Source organism: Xiphias gladius, chromosome 18 (genome assembly GCF_016859285.1).
Source record: "Xiphias gladius isolate SHS-SW01 ecotype Sanya breed wild chromosome 18, ASM1685928v1, whole genome shotgun sequence".
NCBI lineage: Eukaryota > Metazoa > Chordata > Actinopteri > Istiophoriformes > Xiphiidae > Xiphias > Xiphias gladius.
In genome coordinates this window covers 6,323,934-6,346,662 of record NC_053417.1, presented here as the reverse complement: position 1 = coordinate 6,346,662, position 22,729 = coordinate 6,323,934, and the positions used below count along the sequence as shown (strand labels likewise).

Here is a 22,729-nt window from a genome sequence, read left to right as displayed (position 1 = left end):
AATTTAATGGTGTTGATTATGTTAATGATCAAATTTTAAAAACATGGACCTAAGCATGAACAGGTGACATTTATCATGATGAAATTAGTTATTTACAACAAGTTTGTGAAAGTAAGACAGTTTGGTGAATCCAAATTGGAACAGTCGTACAAACATACCTTACAGAAAACAGTGACTGAAGTTTAGGATACACATAGGAAAATATTCTTGCATGAAGTCCATTGAGATTCAATACCGCCCTCACTAAAGACTATTTGAAATTCTGCAAATTACACTCATAACCAATCACAAAATTTAATTATCTTACATTAGTTTGAGTTAATACTGTCAGCCCATCATAGTCCAGCATACTGCATATGAGAATTCTAAATTAACACTATAAATATTTAAATCTATTTCTTAATTTTTCTAAAAGCATCCAAAGGCAAAGAAAATTCCCCAATTGTTCTCTTACCCAAAGCTCACAGTTGAGCTTTGACAAAATCAGAGTGTAGCTTTAACTAAACTATAACGAACATTATTCTCATTAGCCAAACAATGTTTTTAAGCAAAGTCACGGAGGTTTAAATCAGACAGAACAAGAAAACAAATTCCTCTGAAAATTAACTGCCAGAGTAAACTTAAAAATGTGTGTTCTGTCAAAAAAATAACTTTCAACTTAGATATTCATCTGTTTTTTCAACATCGAGCATTGCTATGACAAGATGGACCAACTGTTTCCTGATCTGTTTCCTGCGCCCCCTCCCCAAATCCCACTCCACCCCTCCTCTTAAGAAGTATGCGTCTGTCACAGTGTCACTTCCTCCGTTCCCACCAATGAGTGATGACAGTGTTTATCTCAGAGGAGGGACACATATTTCAGGCAGTTGAGTCTGGTTCTCCAGACAGACACATTATATATGATGGACGGCAGGAGAGGCCAGGGGGGAGCTGTACTCAGCGTACTTTCCGAAGGGAATCTAGGCAGCTCAGTTATTAGACTGCTGACTTAACTCAACATCCCGGTGTCATGAACTATGCTGCTGTCGGCGCAAAATGGATCGTGGGTCAATGTTCGTGGGTGCTACAATGACAGCAGCAGGTTTTTGATTAGACTGAGATTCTAGATGAGACTGGATCACTCAAAGATGGGCCCTGGATCAAGAGTTTATAAAGCTATATACACCCCAAAAACTGACCAAAACATTCAGGGGACATGATGAGAAAACACCAACATCCCCTTAAAAGGTTTAGGATACTTTAAATAATATGAAATCCTTAGATACTTTTAAAACCGAATTTGTAAGAATGGCTGTGGTGCATCTCAGTTTCCATTGCAGAGTCTGGTCTGACAAACATTTAGCTGTGCCATGAATTCATCAAGTAGCCAGATGTGAAATCTGTGTGTAGTACAAAGCTAAAGAGGCCTGGTAGGAATGGAAATTGATTTTTTGATGGAAAACCAATAAATGTGTCTGAGTGAGGGAAGATGATTTTTTTTTTTTTTGGTATTCTGTTGCTCTCTCTGTTTTTGTTATTTTGCAGCTGCATTGTGAGTTGGATATGAACCAAGAGCTGATCTCTCATCAAAATTACAATGAAACTGCTCAAAAACCTGGAAGGTTGATGTTTTAAAATTCTTTTTACAGATTTGTGACATAGGGCTGCTGCTGTAACACCACTACTGCCTTTTGGAGAGGTTTTCATTGCGAGTTGTATTTCTTTATTGATTTACGATAATCAGGAGTCTGGTCTAGGAGTGCAATGCATTTTAATATTAAAAGTAGCTGCTAAGTCTGAGAAAAGTTACAGGTAGACCAGAGTACTAAGTCACTAAGACCTGCTCACAAGCAGTAATGTCCTGCAGGTAATGTACCTTATTGCATTAGTATTTTCTAAAAACAGAATGATAGTGAATTTTTAAAACCAAAAATTTAATGGTGGTCATTTAATAAGGATTCAATCGGCTCACCAACAAATCAAACTACTGATGACATCAGCCTCGGCCATCTGTCAGTTATTCAGCAAAACCAAACACTCTCTTAAGATGCAAATTTGTTTGACAGTTCATTAAATGCACATTAAATAATCACCAGCTGCAATAAATACATAAATACAAGGTGACTAGTTGTGAATATGGCTCCTGGTGTTTAAACTTGTAAGATTTACAGTATATTCCATAATTGGCCAAACAATTGCAGTCACTAAAACTGGATTTGTGCTTATGTTTTTTAAAATGTTATGGCATAGCAAACAGAATGTACAAAAATTTAACCATATATCGGGGCTACAGCAGCTACAGAATTAACACATGGAGACCATGAAACAAGCTGTGATTGGTCAGCCTGTACTGCTTGTGTTTTCTCCCAGACGTTTATGATGCCAGTGGAGATGTGTTGATGTTAAAGACAACATAAATTTTGTTGAATAGAGGCTCAGGAATCTTTTCAGTGACATTAGACATAATACATGACCATTGCTCTCTATCACAAAGTGAATGAAAAAGATGTAAAAAAGATGACTTGATTGATTAAGGACTGCACAGCAATAGGTTCATTTTCAGTTATTGGTAGAAACAGGAAAAAGTAATGAAAGAGAGAATATTAACATGACAACCACTTAGGGGTAGATGATTAATGCATGATAATGACCTGATGGAGGACACATCCATCAAGTGCTGCAGTGGTGGTATCAACAGGTGAAATCCAACATGGACGAAGGGGTCACTGTTTAACACGTAAGTATAAATCCACCTGTGCTTACCAATGTTGATCTTGTGTCTAATAAAACCCATGTACTGTACTCTATTTTGTACTGTAAGTATGAGAAAATGATCAATAAATTGAAAATAGAATTCATATTTAGCGTCTCTGTAAATACAACCTTCCCAAAGTCATATCTTGGTCAGCTCTGTCTCCCCCTCCTTTTCTGTCTTTTTCTTTGTTTCCCTGGTGGATGATTTAGCACAAAGGGCTTTTTGCATTACAATAATGAGATATTGATCCAAGTCCTAAATCTGCGTGTCCAGTGATGTCATTATCAGCGCAGAAGCTGTGGAGCTTTCATAAATGTGTGTAATGTGTCTTTATGGGCCTTTAAAGTCACATCTCAACCTTGCTATGCTGCACCAACTGTTGATTGATTGGACTGGCAGCCTCGTCAGGCGATAAAGTAGACAGACGTGCTGTTCTGTGCGGCGCTACACAGTGTTACGCTATGAACGTTTAGATTTTCTCACCACTGAAAGCACTGAAAAAAAGGCTCTGAACTGAGCTGTGGACTGTATATCAAAAGATGTTCTATGCAGGCCTCAACACCATATATTTTTTTTTAAAAAATATATATTTTTTTAATGGCACTGAAACACTTATTGCCCATTTTGTTGCAAATTCCAATTCACTGCAGCACATAATCTATGAGATTACTTGGTTTTGTAATTTTGTTTAAATTGGAAAGCTGCTTGCAATACAAAGATTGCTGTTTGGCATATGATTTATAAAAGTCAGAGCTTCCCTCAAGCTCACAAACACTTTTCAAACCAAATGCAAAAAGGAAGTTCTCCCCCTCAAGATTTCTAGATACAGAGAGTTCTTTCTTTGTGCCCAGAATTAGTTTTTTATTTTTATTTTGACAAGAATAAAATTATAACTTTTAAAATATTAGCAAAATAGTCTGCAATTGTCTTTCCAAACTTTAACCTCTTATTATTGCTCAGTCAGCCAGAGTCGCCTGTCTTAGCTTGCTGAGCAGTGATACATTAACTGTGATAAAGGCCTGCAATAAATTATCCACCAAGGGCAGTGGTTTAACAAAGTCAGTTGTAGTTTTCATAGTCATATAGTCACTTGTCAATTCACCTGTCAGGAGCGATACAGAAAACTGCTGAGCAAATATACTGTATAAGTCAGGATCATTATGAGAATTATGATTGCTCCCCTTTTGAAAAATGCAGGTATAGTAATACATGTCTGAAAAGGAATCACCCTTGCTTTGCATAAATCAAACTGTCAAATTATCTTTCGTGTATAGGGCCGTAATTTTTTAATTCAAAAAAAAATCACTTGTTCGAACATGGGAAAGAAATTTAAACAGTTGAACTGTAGTGACCTTGAATTTAAAGTTTACCGTCTGTAACTGCAACCGACCGTCTGAAGTAGTTTGCCTTGTGGACCAGCAGCGATTGACCAATTGCTCATCAGTAAACTAATTTAAAAAAAATTAAGGAGGACTGTGGCGAGACGAGTCACACTGATTACGTTATGTCGGCTGCGTTTGAATGATTTTCTTGTCAGTCTGTTTTGACTCGACTTTTTAAAAAGGGACAGCCATATTCGCCTACTATGCACACTCAAACACAGAAGACCATAACTATGGCTATGTAACATAAGCTGGAACGTTTACTAGCAGGCATCATGGCTTTGGGTCCACGAATCCAAATGGGTGCCAAAACCACATCAGCTGTGCATCAAATTTTCCATTCTACATCTCTGAAACAACACAATCAAGGATGGTCTGTTGTGTTCATAATGAGTTCATGCTCGATATTTTAGTGTGGTAAATATCACAAGCTGTATCAACATATTTCCACTGTACTATTGAGCTATGTTTTGTATGTGCTGGTTCCTATCACTGCAATAAGTTGATGACTGTTTTTAAAATGAAACACAATTCTATATAACAATTTATATAGAATCTAGTAAATTAAACATATCTGAGACAATGTCTGCAACAGCCCTTTAGTGAAAGCTGTCCGCGGTACAGCGAAAACAAGACTAATATCCCTTATACATTTTGCATAAAAGCTAGAGTATGTAACTTTTTAAAATTTAAATATGCTCTAAAACACATCTTAATGTGGAGAGGTGCCGTCAAAGGCTTTTGTGACCCAAGCTCATTGAATGCCTACCAACAGTGCAGAGATATTCCCTCAGAGAATGCTAATGTCAAGGGAGGGAGCTCTCAATCAATACGTGAATGCGCCTCTGGTCTGCTACTCCTCTCGCACCGAGGCTTCAAGCTCGTTTTAGCTGCTGGAAGACATCGCTATAGCTAGCAAGGTCCCGATTCTGTCATTATTTGAGACAGCGTGCACAGAGAGGATGTAGATGAAGAGCTGGGTGAGGCGTAACGGAGCAGGGAAAGAGAGGGGGAGTGGAGCGGTTTGCTTCCGTGTCTCATGCTAGCGCTACCTGCATTTTAGCTTTAACAGGTGATCTGTAGCTGGATATCCGAATAAGGAAAACAGCCTATTAATGCCATGTGTAAATGCACACATTGTGTCAGCCATGTGCAATGGAAATCTGTAAGCACGACCACATTCTTAAAAAAACAAAACAAAAAAAAGCTGCGCAGCAAGCTCAGGTCATCTAACGCTAACTCCTTGTGCTAGTTTAACCAAGCCCTGCAAATGCTTGTATTAGTAGCTAGCAAGTCATCCCCTGCAAAACCTAAACCACATGGTGGCACTAAAGCTGAGGTCAAGGGTTCACCAAAGTTAGCAGGTTTCATTCTCTGAGTACCATAAATGGCTGTATAAAATTTCATGGCAATCCATTCCACAGTTGTTGAGACATTCCAGTCCGGACCAAAGTGGTGGACCGACTGACTGATGGGCAGACAAACCTACATTGCCATTCGAAGTACACACTGGAAAGACAAAATGTTCCACTTCCACAACTGAGTGGACTAGGAGTGTGTCCCAGTGACGGCATTTCTTAAAGTGCGCAGCCTCACCTAAGCATGAGGTTCATTAGCTGAAGGCCTTCCCCTCTGAGGAAGCGGTCCCGATTGGTGGGCAGCATGAGGCAGGAACACAGAGCATCAAAGAGGTTCTCCATCATCTCCTGCTCCTCGGCTGTGGAAGGATTGTGGCGTTTAAACACCTAAAAGGGAAGGCAGGAGGAGACAGCACTGAAGAAGGGAGCATTCTGAAAGGAAACCCAGGCAGGCATGTTGCTTTTGCATGAAAAGGTGATTCTTCAACACAACAACAGTTTCTGAAAAGGTTTATTGGAATAATTTAAGAATGTGGGCAAAATGAGCCTTTTTAATGATGAGCAGGAGCAGGCCGAGCGTTAGGCCACAATTAGACAGGTTTGCACTATAATTAAGGGATCAGAAAGAGGCAGGGTGGGAAAATGCCAGCAGTCTTTACCAAAATTCTAGTCCATGAAAGCATTGGCGCTAAACTATAATTTGAATGTCCTATTTTGGCTGTCCACAAAATGTCACAGGATGGTCAGAACCACATGAAAATTCATCTATGGGTGAATGTATGGGTTAATATAAGGCACCACCACAAAGCTTAGTGTTTATGTTAAAACCTGGGTCTGGAGATGCTCCTGAAATTACTCAGATTTACCCCTGTGGGGCTCAAAAGGATGATGGGTTACTAAGAAGGGTAGTGGTAGAGCTAACTAAAATTGAAAAGTAAAAGCAAAATCTTACAGATAGTTGCTGCAGCAACACATCAATGCCATCCATCTCACCCAATAGCTCTCTGGTATCTGTGAAAGAGAGAAACAAAGAGTGAGAAAGGCTAAGAGATTAAAAAATTGGAGGAACAGGACAACAGCGAGATTAAATTGAGACATTTAAGGAGTGGGAGGGAGGACAGAAAACAGTTTCAGAAAAAATGTTTAAGTCAATGGATGAAGGAAAGCAAACGAGAATAAGACAAAAGCAGGGAGGAAAAAAAAAAAAAGTGCTACAGAGTCATACGATGAGCATAAATAATGACGAACACACTGGCCACGAGGGACCTCCAGAGAGAGAAAATGATGAAAAATGAGGGCACTGAAAAATATATATCCTCACAAGTTATTCCATCTAGACCTGTGTAGTAAAATGTGTTTTTTAAATGTTAGCCAATGTTATTCTTTTTCTTAGTGACCCCAAATGGAAGGGAGGGCCAACTGCCTTAATCTCAACAGCCAGAAATCCTGAAGATTCACCTCAGGAATGCACACACTCATGTTTACCACAAAATATTATACTTTGCATTGGTTACTTTCTCTAGAGAATGAAGTGTTCACTTCATGGTGAATGATTCTTAATTAGTAGGGATGAGACGCTCCTCTTGTTCACAGCAGCCAGTATTTTACATATAAACTCTTCAGAGTGGTGTTTCAAGCCAAACGTGACAGCAGGAAGTGATAATTACATTCAAATTGGCAAATCAAAACAAATCCCAAATTGTCCTTTTCCTAATAGTAGTCTTGTGTTTTGCCTTATTCCCAATTCAAGACACTGACAGTATTCAGTGTCATGGATGTTATGGAACATTATTTACGGCAGCCTGTTTCCTTTTTTTTTTGGTAAAAAATACGTTTTTATTAGATTTAATTTCGTATTTGAAGGGCAGAAAGGAGAGGATGAATGGAGGCAGCGCCAGTGAAGAAGAGAGAATGAGTGTAAAATGAGACTCGACTCCCACTGAATATCAATATGGCTTGTACCATTAATGAGAACCTGTCGAAGGACCTGGTAGTCCTGCAGCTATCTGAGGCTTTACAGGGTTTTAGTGAGGGATGGAAAGGGCAGAGCAGACAGCAAATAGACAAGGAGGGAGGAAGAAAAGATGTGAGACAGGGAGACTGAAAGAGGAGTGGGGGAATGAAGGGGAAAATGGAAAGAAAGCAAGGAAACATGAAATGTAACATGAAATCAAAAAGTGATGGAGGAAAATGGGGAAAAAAAGAAAAAGGAAGAGGAAGAAAAGAGGGAGGAAAGGGCAGATGATGTTAAAGACAGGACAGTTCCAGAGGAGTTCACAGTGAGAGATGAAAGGACACAAAAATGAAGGATGGAAAGGAGGAAGAAGAAGGAGGGGAAGGACAGAAAGCGTGAACAAGAAAAACCTAACGTGCAGAAAAAAGTAAAGTGAGACAGAAGAAAGAAAATGATCAGAATAGAGGAAATGAAAAAAATGTGGAAAAAGAGTGGACAGACAGGAATAAGGGGACAGTGTGCTGAAAAAATGATGGTCTGTTCGAGGAACCCACAAACCATTTACTGACACACTTACTGTCATTGTTTTGCAGCAAGATAGCCAGGATCTCACTGCAGTACAGCTTGTTAGCATCAAACGGCATCTTTGCCTGAAACGGAGAGCGAAAGAGACCAAATTCCAATTATCACTCATCTGGAGACACTCTGTTCGCCAGGGTCCTGAGTGTTAGAAAAACAACATATATTCTGCAAAAGAATCTGCATTTTTTTTAACCATAAGCAGAGATTTTACCTAATATATGGTATATCGTGGTGAAATGCAGCAACAGCAACCTCAACTCTTTCAACTTCTGGATCAACTGGTCTACACAACAGGTTATCTGAAAATCCATTTCACTGCATGCATACAAGCGTATTAGTTCAAACTAAAACTACTTCAGCTGCAACTAAAATGACTTTATCTGAAAAAACTGTCTTTATGGGGCATTTGCAAACATATTTACAGCAACATTGCGTTATTCATAACAAGCCAACAGAGTAAGTAATGGTAGCTATACTGCAATGAGGTCCACCATAAAAACTTACTTAGTCTCATACTCAGCTTTAAAATCTGTTTTGAAAAAACAAAGTGACACAATATCATGATTTCGGTTTAGATAATTTTGTTTCTAAAATTTTGTAGAATTAACTTACGTGTCTGTCACTTCATTGGTTTTAAAATTTCTCGCCAAAGGACTGCAGTTGGAAATAAGCCAGTTGGCTAACAATGGACGTGATCCCCACAAGATAATATGAGGCACATCATGGTGAACTGGGTATAGGTTAAATTATTTTTATTTTTTGTTTACCTTTTTTATTGAACTTATACTACATGCCATTTGCTGCAGAACAGAACGTTCTACAGTAATGAAAATATCATAGCTGAAACTAAAGATTATTTTCAGAATCAATTCATCTTGAGGTTATTTTCTTGATTAATCGTTTGGTCTATATGACATTACAAAACTTGGCTCATCACAGTATCCTACAGCCCAATGTGATGCCATGAAATGTCTTTTTTTGTCCGACCAACGTAAAATAATTCATTTTGTACAATGTTAAGAAATGGGAAAGAGCAGATTTTTACATATCAGAGGTATAAAGTACTGTATATTAGAAATTTGTATTCAAAAACAATTAATTAATCAAAATAGTTGCCAATTAATTTTCTGTTGATCAACTAATTGATTAACTGACTGACTAATCATATCAGCTCTACATTGACTTAAGCTAATGCTCTAGCACAGTCTTACCTTAATTCTCTTTAACAGCCACTGCATGAGTCCCTGCTGGGCTGCCTCGGCACACAGGCCTGGTCTGAACTCTGCCATATTTTCTATGATAGCTGAAGAAGACATATAATCATCAATACCAGTCGGACATTAAACTCTTTCACTTTCTCAGCATCATTATAAAATTCAGTGTTTCCACCCATTACCACTTTAGTACAGTCTTTTATCAAAGGCCAATGTCAAAGCCCTCTGTCAGTCACAAATTAACATGTACTGTACAGCTGCTATGCAAGAACAGTGAAATGTGACATGTCATCTTTTTATAGAGGGTTCATCTGGTTTCTGTCCCAGCTTCTTCTAATGTTATCATTAGAAGAAGCTGTCTCTGCCACATGATATCTCTATCAGAGCAGACTGCAGCAGAAGGTGACAGAGAGAAAGAGACTGTGGGATGGTGATGAAAGGAGAGAGGAATGGGGAACTAAGAGGAAGGAGGGAAGAGAGGAAAAGAGGTGGGAAGACAAGCCAAAGATGAGGGATGCGAAGCTGAGAGAATGAGGGACCTGAGGAGTGAGGGAAATTAAGAAATGTAACAAAGGCATAAAAAAAGGGTAAAGGGAGTTGGGACAAAATTAAAAAGACATAAGACAAAAAAATACAAAAGAGCAACATCTGGAGAGAGGGGCTGCAGATGATAGAGAAATGTTGAGAAAAAGAAACAAGAAAAGATGGAGAGGAAGGGTGTTTGGGGAGAGAGAGGAACGGCCTTTATCAGTGATTCAAACAGAGCAGAGACAGACAGCATCCTGGAGGAAAGCAGACTCAGAGCAGAGAGCAGCCAAGGCAGACAAAAGGCTTATTCAAGCTTGGAAAGCTCCCTTGATAACTCACACACAGACACACACACACAAGCTAGAATAAAGGATGCACAAGCACTCCTCCCTCAATATAATCCACACTCACGCACAGAGCCAAACACACACACCTAAACAGCCCTCCTGACACTCGGCCTCAATCTGGCAACAAAGAAAAAAAATTTCTCAGAAGACTCATTCAACCCAAAAAGAGCTGAGAGGCAGAAAAGTCAGATCCATGTGAGGCTAAATACAGAGAAACTATCTCCTGGCCCATGCCCTCTCCTAGACCTTGAGTCTAAATTTAATGCTGTCAAATCCATGCTGCAGAAAGACTCTCTGTAACCTGCATGCTTTACTTTTAGGAATTCCACCCCTCAGATTAAAAAGAACCTCGCAATGAGTGTTTTAAAAGTGCAAATAAAGTTTGTCTACGCCCTCTGTAATGTCATACCCAAGTGCGTGAGGACTCCCTGTCACTGTACTGCCCAAAGCTCTAACACATGCTCATACACACCTTAACGGCATACTTCCCTCTGGAAGAGCTTGTCATGTTTCAGGAATAAACAAGGCAACGTTGATCACTTATGCTTGCTCCGAATACTCAGATGTTATTGAGTGGCTATTTTTATCCAAGCCTGTTCTTAAATCATGCTCAGTATAGAACCATAGAGATGTCTCTGCAGTGAAATTTGTCCCAGATTTTCCCAGACATTTGTCCCACTTGTTTTGAATACGAATTAATGCGCAAATCTGTGCAGCCACTGAAAGCACCTTCAAGTCTAGGTCTTGTTTTGCTGCTGAGACATATGTTATGGTCCTACGTTGATATGTCTGTCCCACTGACCTTGTGTTTCAGCGATACAGAAGTGCTCTGACTCCATTATTTTGTCTTTTGACTTCCTGCCTACACCAGTATCGCATTGTGCAGGGTGACATCTGCTGCTTGGTATAAACTTGCGCAAGCATTTTAGCAAATTTCTTACCTGTTTTCCAATATAACATAAAATGTTTAGGTTATAATATTTCTTGGTGACTGGTCAGAACGTGCTGGTATTTGTGTTAAGCATTTAAGTTAAGCATCAGTAGAATTTTCACTATAGAAAGAATAAGCCACTTCTGCCACACACAGTAAGCTAGTTGAGCTAGTCGCTAGCTGGTTAAAATGGTATCATCTTTACACCAAAGATCGTGTTTTGATCTGATATCTGTGGTGGATGTGGTGCTGTCAGGCCATGTAACCGTCTCAAAAAATGTGTGTTTTCAACTTTGAGAAATGGATAGCAGGCTGTGTTAACAAATCGAGGGCTGAGACTTTTGATTTGTGTTTACTATAGCCAGCTATAGCAACAGGAGTGTAAGAGACAAAACTGGACATGGAGCAAACCAAAAAATGGGCTGGCTGCATACACTCAATAAGGCCTGTGTATATACAGTTGTCAATACCAAACACTGACACTCCTGTCGATGTGTACTCCTGCTCTTGTTGGTAGATTGCCAACGAAGAAAGAAAAGTCAGAGCAACTTGGTGTTTTTTTTCTAAACCAAATATCACCAACAAAAAACTGACTAACTTCATATACTCTACCTTCTGATTCAATCCTTCAAAGAATGAAAAATATAAGAAGTATATTTTGAATGTAAATAAAATATGACATGGCACACTGTATAAAGAAGCACTGAGATACCTGGGTTTCCATCCTAAAGATCAGGACAGCAACAGTCTTTGTAAGTAGAACAGTTCCATATTTCATTCCTGGAACTTGTTTTGTTTGCCAGTTTCAACATTGGTCTTCGATTCAGTTCAAAACATTATGCGTGTTTGATTTTACTATGCAACGTTTTCAGCTGTTTGATTCAGATGTATTTTGCGTACAGTGACAGGTGACAGTGAAATCACTATAGCTCTGTTTCTGTCCTTCATTAACTATTTCAATCAAGCCATATATTCCTGCTGACAAAGCTGTGGTCGTCTACACCCTAAAGTGTCTGGTCAAAGGCTCTGATTGGTATTGTACGTCACAAACAGAGCATTGGCAGTTTGGAAAAAATTAAACTATTGGTTATTTAAGACACACAGCTGAAAATATACTGTATTGAGTTTATTATAGCTGTACTGCATTTCAGTCCAGGAATGAAATATGGAACTACACTTACAGCATATGACAGTGGAGGTCTTTTGGGGATAAAATTATTAATAAATAAAACCTTATTAATGTTGATGGCAGTTCGTATCAGCAGGACCACTAATTGGAACATCACTGTTAAAGCCTTGGTGTACATCTACTCACCCAGTGTGTTATAGATGCCGTCAGCCTCCTCTTTCACTTGTTCATCCAGCCGCTCCATATTCTGCACCAGCAAGGCCACCACTTGTCCCTCCAACTACAGACGAAGAGATGAAGTCAGGGTTCTGACACAATTTTAACGCATCAAGACTGTGGCTAATCCAGCAGGGACTAAAGACTTCATTCCTCTACATAAGTGCTATAAAACCCCGTAAAACAATTTTCATTGCCAAAGAAATTTGAAGTTAATGATCAGTTTGCAACTAAGGAAGGGATTTAATATTGCATTACTTTTAAAAACTATAAAAGCTTCACACATGAAGTGCACATTTTTACAATTATAAAATTCTTCTTGTATTACAGTGAAATTTACATGGCATCACACAAGCCAAAAACATGTTTCCCCTTCTCATCCTGACTACTGTCTTATAAGAAGTATGACTGCTGGGGTTGAGTATGTGATTGAAAACACACACTGAACCAATTTTCACCCATGAATAGAACTTTACTATCATTTTTAACGAGACACTTTTCAAATCTCACAACTTTCAACCTTTTCCACTGTGTTGGCTGTCTGTCAACTACCTTTATATTTTGCAAGATGATGTGATGTTTAAGAAGAAAACTTACAAACTCATTTCACAAAAGCAAAAAGTGCAGAGGAACCTGTGGGTGACAGAGTGAAAGTTGACTTTCAAGCCTCATTCTTGGCGGAAGAAACGTGGTTCCCGTCTGAGCTTCTCTGAACAAGTCCAAGTGTTATCAGTCAAGTCAAGATTGGAGAATCATAACCAAACAGAGCTTGCGGGGTGCCGGCTAGCTCGATAAAAGTACAAGATGAAAGAAGAAGGACAGTCGACACAGATTTATGAGTCACCGGAGACCGTTGTGGATCATTTAGATTCATCTTGTCAAGGATACCACCTGGCCTTCTGGCAACAAGGACAGAGGAGCTGGAGGCATTACAGCAAAGAGTCGAGACAAATGGATTCAACCAACCCTCTCTGCTCTGAAACCGTTTCCCTTGGATGTTGCTATAAAGAAGAGTGTGGTTTATGGGCGCTCCATTGCATGGTAAATGAACTGCATTTATATAGTGCCCTTATCCTCAGTGCGTTGCAAAGCCATCTGAGCTACTATCTCACACAGTGTCACATCACAAGCCAATTCACACACGTATGTATACAAACACACACACACACACGCGCGCACGCACGCACGCACCCCCCCACCGTAGCTTTTCTGTCAAGAGTCTTTGACATTTATTCCTGTCAAAATACAACCAGCCAGCTATCCAACAAAAAGAAAACTTCATGATGCTCTTCAAAATCCCTGAGATATGTGTTCTTACAACATTATCCCCCTTTATTTGATATACTGTACATCATAGTATACCTTAAATGTTGTGTCTCTTTCACTGAACTGAATTCTAATGTAAAATGAGTAGTCAGGCTGTCCAACTCCTGACTCCTGAGACATCAGACAAAACAGGTGTGGTGAGAAACAACTGCCAATATCCCTGATGACTACGACTGGGATGTAGCCTGGCACAATACTTGGCGCATTCAAGCCAACAGTTTCTTTGATGAAGTGTCATAGTGACAGGTGTGAAGGAGCGAGGCCACACAGTTCTTTCCTCCAATACAGGTACTGTATATCAGCACACTATTGTAGTTTGACCTTTGTGTGTGTCGCTCTAAATGTCAGCAAATATAATGGGGCATCAAAAAATCATACCATGCTCACAGACAGCATGACAGGCTCCGTGACAAAAAAATGGGAGAGGGAGAAGGCTAAATATACAGAAAGAGGGTGAGACAAAGAGGGAAGATCTAAAACTCAGAACTGATGCCAACACACACAGCTGGGTGGTGACAAAGAAAAGCTTTAGATAACTGAAAAGTAAACAGTGTGAGAGAAGATGCTGTAACTGTGTGGAAACTTTAGTAAATATTTCCTCTCGGCTAAGTTCTTAACAATTCATAAAATTCAATCTCATATTCATTTACTTGCAAGATCACATGACATCGGCATTCAGCTAAAAAGAACGTAAACAGGGTTGAATTAATAATGGACAAACCCAGAAGCCTGCACATTTGTGCCCCATTTAAATTACAGTATGTCTCAAAAGTTAGACTATTTGTTTTAATACTAACTAATGATGTTCAACTTTTTTATTCATTTTAAAATAATTCTACATCTAATAAAATGATTACATAGTATCAATATTGATCAAAATACAGTTTTAGATGTAAACAAACACTGGTCTGGACTAGCATCATGGCAACAGCTTGAACTCCAGACATACAATAAACTCAAAATGTCTGCATGTATTTCAGTCAACGACAGCCTAGCCAGGCCTTGCTTTTTATTCATTAAGAGAGACAAAGAAATCAATTCTCACCGCCTGATTTTCATACCAGAGCCCAGAAACTTAAGTGTTGACTCCACAAAGTGCTGCATCATCAATATCGCCCAAGACTGCTGTAAAATTCTGAACTCACCAGAGCATCTATGAGCACCTCAGCACCCTCCTCGCTCTCGTGGAGTGTGTCAATATCTGTCAGCTCCTGAAGAAGGTCGACCACTGCTATGGCGACATGTGGTTCAGGCTAAGGAAAATAAGCTTGTGTTGCTGAGTTGTTGGGAACTGCTTATCAAGTTAGTGTCCTTGTTGTCTCGTTCGGTCTCTGTTCAAGATCAGCATAGAGAAAACAGTTTCAAAAAAGGTTTTTTTTCCACTGTTTTTTTTTTTAAAGCTTTTTTATGCATTTATTTCAATTCAAACCAATTTTCTTTTGAACAGTTCCTCCATTCCCTTTTTTAAGCCACCTTTTTAATAAAATGTACTAATATATTACACAGTTTTAATCTAAATGCTAAATATAGTAATCTATCATAATTGAAGGATAGGGCTGGCAATATCGTAATCTTCTCGTACTGTCAACAAGTCCCATGAAAAGACAAAAACCAAGTATTTGTTAGTCCGTCTCTCAATACTTTCTGACACCCCTACCATGTCTATGGCTTTCAGTCTCAAGCCCAGTCATTTCTACCAACAACATAAATCTTTAAAAACATTACGTAAGTATATACTTTCATTTTTTAAAAAGGCTCAGTAATTTCCGAAAATATCCAGACACTGTAACTTTCTTCAAATAGAGGAAATAGACCATTTTTTGGGGACTATTTTCAACCACACTCCAGGTGCACTTCTACCTGGGATCGACTACAAAAATTGACTAAATTGTCCAAGTTCAGGTAAGGTAATAAAGGAACATGTACCCCAGTGCAATGGTGCATATCACTGATGTGTTTTTAATTGTTTTTGGACAACAATAGAGCTTTGTGGCAAAGAGAAAAAGCAATATAAGGCTACAGACAAAATAATCACAAGAATCAATTTATTGTTAGTTTTGGTCTTTTCATGGGATTTGTTGACAAAAAAAAGAAAAATAAAAATATATAATATCAGCGGACTGGATGTTGGTGGTAAACACCAACATTAAATTATACATACAGGATGAATGGATCAAAATGGACAGAAAGTCTCAATGGATCCATAAGTAAAAGGATATCAGTGTTTTCATGACTGAGGAGGCCCAGCAGGGAGTGGACGGCATTGAGTTCCACCAGCAGGTGGTAGAGATCTGGCATTGTGGCAATTACATGCATTTCCTGGATAATGTCATTCAGATCCAGCTCCGACTCCATGAACCTGGTTTAAAAAACAAGAAATTTTGGTTAGAATGTTAGCATTCTATGCTGCCATTAATCTCAAAACGAATTAGAGGAATTTGGTTATTAGTCTTAGAGATATTGTGCCAACATTTTAACTGCACTCTCTCATATTGACAGTATATCTTAGAATTTAGATAGTCTTGGTTTAACCAATGAACAAGAGACATTTTATTTTGGGCACAGTAGGCACACTTTGAAAAAAAACTGCAATATGCTCTAATAAGTCCGTGTGAAACTTTGCTTAATTTACATACAGTATGAGAGTCATTAACAAAAAATTTGTTTTACTGAAATCCTCAAATTTGACCAAGAGAGTGAAACAGTGTGGACTGTCATTAATGGGCTTACTTTTCTGGATTGTCTGGAAACTTAATCCTCAATTCCTGGTTTTTGTATGATCTTTTCTCAAAGGTCAGGATCATCTTCTTCACTGAACTCTCATCCACCGGCTCTGCCTGTTTGATTAGAACATAAGGGGAGAGAAAAGGGAGGAACAGATGAAAAAAGGCTGACAGAAAGAAAGAAAAAAAGCCTTTTATTGAGGCTCCTGCTGGGTTATGGGCTCAAATTAGGGTCTAAAAGAATTTGAGTTTGTAAAGTGACGTTCATAAATAATTTTAAACTTTGTAGTTGTAAATCGACCTTTGTAAACCAGGAAAATAAATCTACATGACAAATTCAAGTTTTTTGCAGAGAAAAGATTTTTATTTGTAGAAGAAAAAAGCGACTGTGTGAATAAAATCTGTGAACAAATGTTCTCAATGGTAACACAGAGACACTGTGAAAAAATAAGTGCTTTTGTGAACAAGTGTGTACAGAAAGGAAGCAGAAAACTGGGTGTAAAACTCAGTTCCCACACTGTTTGTGACGCTGAAGTTGCAAGTATGATTTTTGACCGTGTCTTTACACCTGATTCTGATTAGACAATGAAAATTCAGTCACAAAGCAGAGTCCAATCAGAGGACAGGTGGTTTTGTTACCTTCATCTCCGCCGCAGGTCCTGAAAGGTGTAGTAGATTTTCAAGATGGATCCCAGTGCGGGCTCGTCCGCGACCCGGGTGGGTTTGCATCATACACAACACGTTAAATATTTCCTATTTCCTACAGCATCATCAAAGATAATTAAACCCACCTGGGTCACGGAAGCACTGTTGTTCATCTTGAAAATCTACCACACCAAACTTGAACAAAAGTTTATTTACAACTACACTCTTTGGAATTAATTATGAACGTTACTTGACAAGCTCAAAATCTTTTTGACCCTAATTTGAGCCCATACAGGGTCACTGTAATTAAGCAAATGGAGCAGAGTAGCCAGAAGTTTCCTACAATCAGGGGTATCTGAGTGCATTTCACTGGAAAGGGAATGTGCTTGACCTCCTGATGGCTTAAAAGCCTGTGAAGTGTTGGAAAGATAATGACAGGTTAGGAAATTATAACTGTCTTACATTATGGAACAAAGCAGCACTTTTCTCTGAGTAGCATTTGACACAGTGAATATTTGAAAAGGCTGCAGTGTGGGATATTAAGAACAGAATAACAGATGTGCATTTTCCTAATATTATAATAGTAATATAATAATATGTCGACACTGCGACTGACAAGGAACAATCACAGAGATACTTTCCTAGTCCAGGCGTTTCTCATTAATTTTTTTTTCTACATCCACTGATGTGATGTGTTTTAGTATTTCAGGTCTGAACTCCAGAGTCACTTGGGTCCAAAAGTCTGAGTGTCCCCGCTGTACATACAGTATACACACACCTACAGTAGCAATGCACTTGATCTTAACACATACTGTCCACACACACATACAGACACACAAGACTACTTGAAAGGAGGCCATTCTGTGAAGAACTGTCAGACGTTATGCTATTTACGGCAAGGTTTCCCTTTATATCTAAATGTGAACCAGGCTCGGTTAAGCTTTTGATTTCAACCACCATGCAGAGGCTTAAGCTGGATTTCTGCTTAACACGAGTGGTTTATCGGAGTCCCAGGTGCTGATTTACAGTTCTGTGTAGGATTTCTCCCGTTGATATCACCACCACAATACTAAACAGGTGTATTGTACATTATAGAGCCAGTGAGTAGAAGGTTTAAAGTGGATATAGCTTTGTTAGATTTGTTGCTGAGAAGGAGAGCTCAGTCTTTTTTTAAGTTTATGTTGTCTTCACTCTCAACAATCTCTACCAGCATGAGCACCTCGTTGGAGAAACCACAAGCAGCCCAAGCTGAGCAATCACAGTTCTTGTTGTCTCCAAATGCTATCTCCACCACAACTGTGTAGGCGCTGAAGCTCATATGCTTCAGACAAGTACCTGCTGTATGTAAGATTTAACTCCTTAACGCAGAAGTATAAATCTAGCTTTACAGCCTACATAGCACAATAGAACAAAGCAATTAAGATTAACAAGACTGACAGAAACACCATTGCAATGTCGCGACCAATCACATCACTTTCACTGATCTATGGTCGCTGATCGACTTTAGATAAAACTCAACCAATTTTGGGAGACAACTAAAATGGTCATGTGTTCTCTACCCTGCAAATAAAATGAATCTGTTCTGACTTTTGTAACTTTAAGCACGCTGTATGGAGGACAGATTTAGTCTTTCAAGAGGCAGGATTGGTGGTGATGAATTTCTGTTCTGAAAATTCCCCAACTCCATTTTGAAATGGTTATATTTGCTCACTAATGACATTTAATTTTTTTTTCTTTTCATTTTTTTGTCTAGGGTGGACAATGTCAACAGAATTCAACTATGGAACAAAAACAACATCTGTAAATACATAATAAAAGTTATATAGTATAATAAGTAGCAGTTATTCTTAGTTACTTCTAATATTATTGCTGCTATCTATGAGTGAAAGCTATAAGTGTCTTGCTGAGACAAAATCTGCAATAATACATGAGTCTGTGTTCATTTTTTGAATTGACAGTGACAATTAAGTCCTGTAACAAATTGTGCAGCACTTCAGTGAAGAAACACTGTTTACAACTGAGTAAGAGAGGAAGCCATTTTCAAATAAAGGGTCTAGATACTGTTTTTTAATAAACATTACACTTTGCATAAAAAGTAACAATTCTATAAAAACTCTATCATAATTTCCCCCACCTCAGGTTCATCTTCATCCTGGTCCATCAGCTTCTCCAGGATCTTCTTCTTGTCCCCAGTCAGCTCCTCAGTCTCCCTCATCTCTAACCCTCCTTCAATTCCCATTCCTGCTGCAACTTCCCGGTATCTGGCCAACTCCCTGACACCCAGCACTTTCTGCTGTTTCCCTCCTCTGGTGTCCTCTTCTCCTCCCGCTGCACCTCCATCATCCTGCCTGGGACGCTTTGCTCCTCTATCAGGCTGCGAGATGAAAGGAGATGGTGAAATGTAATGAAGTACACAGGAATTTGGTCTGTTTGGAGAAGTATATACAGTCCTGGTTGAAATTACTGGCACTTCTATTTTTAAGTACAGAATTTAGAACATCTTCAGGAATAAACCATTTTGTATAATCTGAATATTTAAAAAAAAATTATGATACAAACACAAATTGTACCCCAGACAATTATTAGCACCCTTCACTAATATTTGGTTGCAGAACCTTTGGCAACAGTGACAGCCTCTAAAAGTTTGTTGTAGCAATCTAGAAGCTTCTTGCACCTGTCTGTTGATAGTTTCTGCCACTCTTTCACTGTTATATGTTCAAGCTCTTTTAAGTTCGCAAAAGTCCTTTTTGCAATGGCAGATTTCAGCTCTCTCCAAAGGTTTTCAAAGGGATTTAGGTCAGAACTCAGTGCTGGCCAGTTTAAAACAGTCATCTTTTCCTTTTCAACCATTCTTTTGTGCTGCTGGACATCTGCTTTGGGTTGTTGTCCTGCTGAAAGACCCAAGACCTTCGCCTCAAACCTAGTTTTCTGACACTGGGTAACACATTTCGCTCTAAAATGCCTGATTTCATCCTTCATTTGATACATTCAATGCCTCTAGGACCAGAGACAGGAAAGCAGCTCCACAGCATGATAAAACCTCCACCATGTTTTACTGTGGGTTGGATGAACTTTTCCTTATGGGCTTCATTTTGTCACCTATAAACAAACTGGTGCTCTGCATTCCCAAAGAGTTCTACGTTGGTTTCATCTGTCCATAGGACATTATCCAAGAAAGACTTTGGCTTATCTGTGAAAGTCTTTGCAAACAGTATATCAAGTATACTGAACAAGACTGTATTTAATACAAAAATTTTCGATGGATGTTGGCATACAGGACAAGAGACGTAATCGAACTGTCTTTGACAAAACAATGCCCCTCAGAGTCAGTGCTCAAATGTACATGTGTTTGTTTTAATCTTTCTATGTATAAAACTAGTTTAGGCAATAACGACTAGCATAAGTGTAAGTTAGTGACGCAGCCGCCCTCTTCATTCACTGCAGCCACATAGTAATCTGTTCAGCTAGCACGCTAGCTGCTAACGCTGTTTAATGTAAGCAAGGACTAGAGTTAAGTTGTTTTTTATGATGCAGGTGCTATACACGGGAAACCCAATGCAATGCACTGGCGGTTATCTGAGGAACGTAAACAGACACAAGAAAGTAAATAACGAGGCTAAGCTAGAAGTTTGCTTGCTAACGTTCAGAAGTAACTGCTAGCAATGCTACTGCATGCAAACCAAATGAGACAGTTACGGTTAGCTAAGTTAGAGTTCCCTAACAATGACGAGCAGAATGAAATGTCTACCTGATAGCTCAGGAGCTCTCCAACATCCATTTGTCCGGGTTAAAAGCCTTAACCGTGTCACCTTTTTTTTCAAGCTCGGGGAGGAAAACAAGACGTAGCCGTTAACTACTCAGCTAACAACAAGCTTCACACATGTACATGCCTGCCGTAAAACGGTTTTGTTCATTGTCGTAGCAACATACTGTTGAAAACGTTGTTACCCATGATATGAGGAACTACAACTCATCAGTGATACAACCATTAACTTTTTAATTTAGTAAAGCTGAAAAAAATTGAACTCCAGTTGATAACGTTTAACCCTTCATGTCCGCAATTTAATTAATTGTATCTATTTGCATAAAGTTCATATGTGAAGATGTGCTTCAAGCATGATTGCAGATCTGATTTATTTAACCTGAAATGTTTGTGAACAAAAACACAGAGAAATGTGTCAATTCAACCTTTTTGGTGAGGTAGACTGGATAATAGAGATTTTTCTGGTCAAGTTTTGCTTCATAGGATAAGAGCTGTTGCTGTCAGGTCTTAGACTGCAACACAAGAAGGCACATGATTTTGACCAGTGGCAAAGCACAAATTTATTTCCAGCAGGGATTCAGTGTTACACAAAGAGCCAGTGGGTCCGGTCACAGAAGGTAAAACAGATGTGCAGGAGAGCAGGACACCAGCAAGCAGGACAGAGGGGTGTGCACACTGTTAAAGGGATGCATAGTATTTATGACACACGTGTTCATGTATTGAAAAGTATATTGTCTGATGTTTATAGACTTGTAAGGGTCTGTGCAAGGAAATTGAATACCTGTACAATATGATACAATTACAGCTGTGTAATAAATTCCACTTTTGTGAGGTTTATAATGTTCAGTTTTTGTTGACACTATGTCAAATAGGTGTTGTTATTTTTGAGGCCACCATTTGTTGGGATGTTGTAATGTACTGCATTATACAGAATTGTACAGGTGTTTAATGTCATTCTGTCCACCGCCCATATTCCCTTCTGTGCATTTACACCAATCAGCCACATTTAAAAAAAACGGTAACTGGTTTTAATGTTGTTGGTCCACAACACCACTACTCGATGTCACAGAGCATCTAGTAAAGCCCAGTACTGGAGTGTAGCAAAGTACTGATCCTTAAGTAATATACTTCACTACAATTTTGATGTGCTTGTAATTGACTTAAGTTTTTACATTGTATGCACCTTAATTCACCACATGAGGAAATATTGTACTTTGTACTATTTTTTTTTTTTTTAATTACTTTGCAGATTAAGATTTTGCATACAAAATATATAATACATTTACAAAATATGATGCAAAAATATTAATAAAGTACCACACAATAAAAAGAGTAGTTAAAATTAGCTTCACCTCAACCAGCAACAACATTGACATGCTGCTCACATGTTAATGCAACAATAATGATAGCCCAGAAATATCATATGGTAATGTAACAATCGATAAAATGTACTTGACTTGACTATTTTACACATGTAGTTGTATAACTAATATGTTTAATCCCCACTGGTGATACATCTTAACAAAAATATGTTTTTACCTCAACAGAATCCTTCAGGCTCACTCACCAACCCTGTAATAAATCCTGTCAGTCATACAAGTCAAATTAAAGATTGTTTCCTCATCAGTTCTTGCACATGAAATCCTGGTATCAAGAGTTCCATTTTGCTGTGTTCATAACAGCAGAGCTCTATATGCCAAGCTGGGTTATTGTTCCAGACAGGCAGAAAATCCCCTTTTCAAGAGCATTAGTGGGAAATGTCTAAGTGGTGCATGGTGTAGAAGCCTCCACTGGTACTCCAGTCTTTGGCCAGTGATCTTTGACAGTAGAACAATAGAAAAAAACATTCAAAAGGGAGGCCACTGCTGAGAAGTCAAGCTTGACGCTCAGCTCAAAA

The 22,729-nt window shown here is 38.7% G+C and overlaps 1 protein-coding gene across 1 annotated transcript in view; it reads right to left on the bottom strand.

Moving 5' to 3' along the window:
- The window catches only part of ctnnbl1 (catenin, beta like 1), a 59,572-nt gene extending 38,565 nt beyond the window's left edge, over positions 1 to 21,007 (bottom strand). The window contains exons 1-10 of the mRNA XM_040153713.1: positions 20,818 to 21,007; positions 19,204 to 19,443; positions 16,432 to 16,538; positions 15,921 to 16,060; positions 14,847 to 14,944; positions 12,346 to 12,439; positions 9,222 to 9,313; positions 8,006 to 8,078; positions 6,427 to 6,485; positions 5,713 to 5,861 (exon numbers count right to left, since the gene is read on the bottom strand). Coding sequence (XP_040009647.1) covers positions 5,713 to 5,861; positions 6,427 to 6,485; positions 8,006 to 8,078; positions 9,222 to 9,313; positions 12,346 to 12,439; positions 14,847 to 14,944; positions 15,921 to 16,060; positions 16,432 to 16,538; positions 19,204 to 19,443; positions 20,818 to 20,847 — 1,082 coding nt within the window. The 5' untranslated portion in view covers positions 20,848 to 21,007. The remainder of the gene's footprint in view (positions 1 to 5,712; positions 5,862 to 6,426; positions 6,486 to 8,005; positions 8,079 to 9,221; positions 9,314 to 12,345; positions 12,440 to 14,846; positions 14,945 to 15,920; positions 16,061 to 16,431; positions 16,539 to 19,203; positions 19,444 to 20,817) is intronic.
- Positions 21,008 to 22,729: the final 1,722 nt, after the last annotated feature.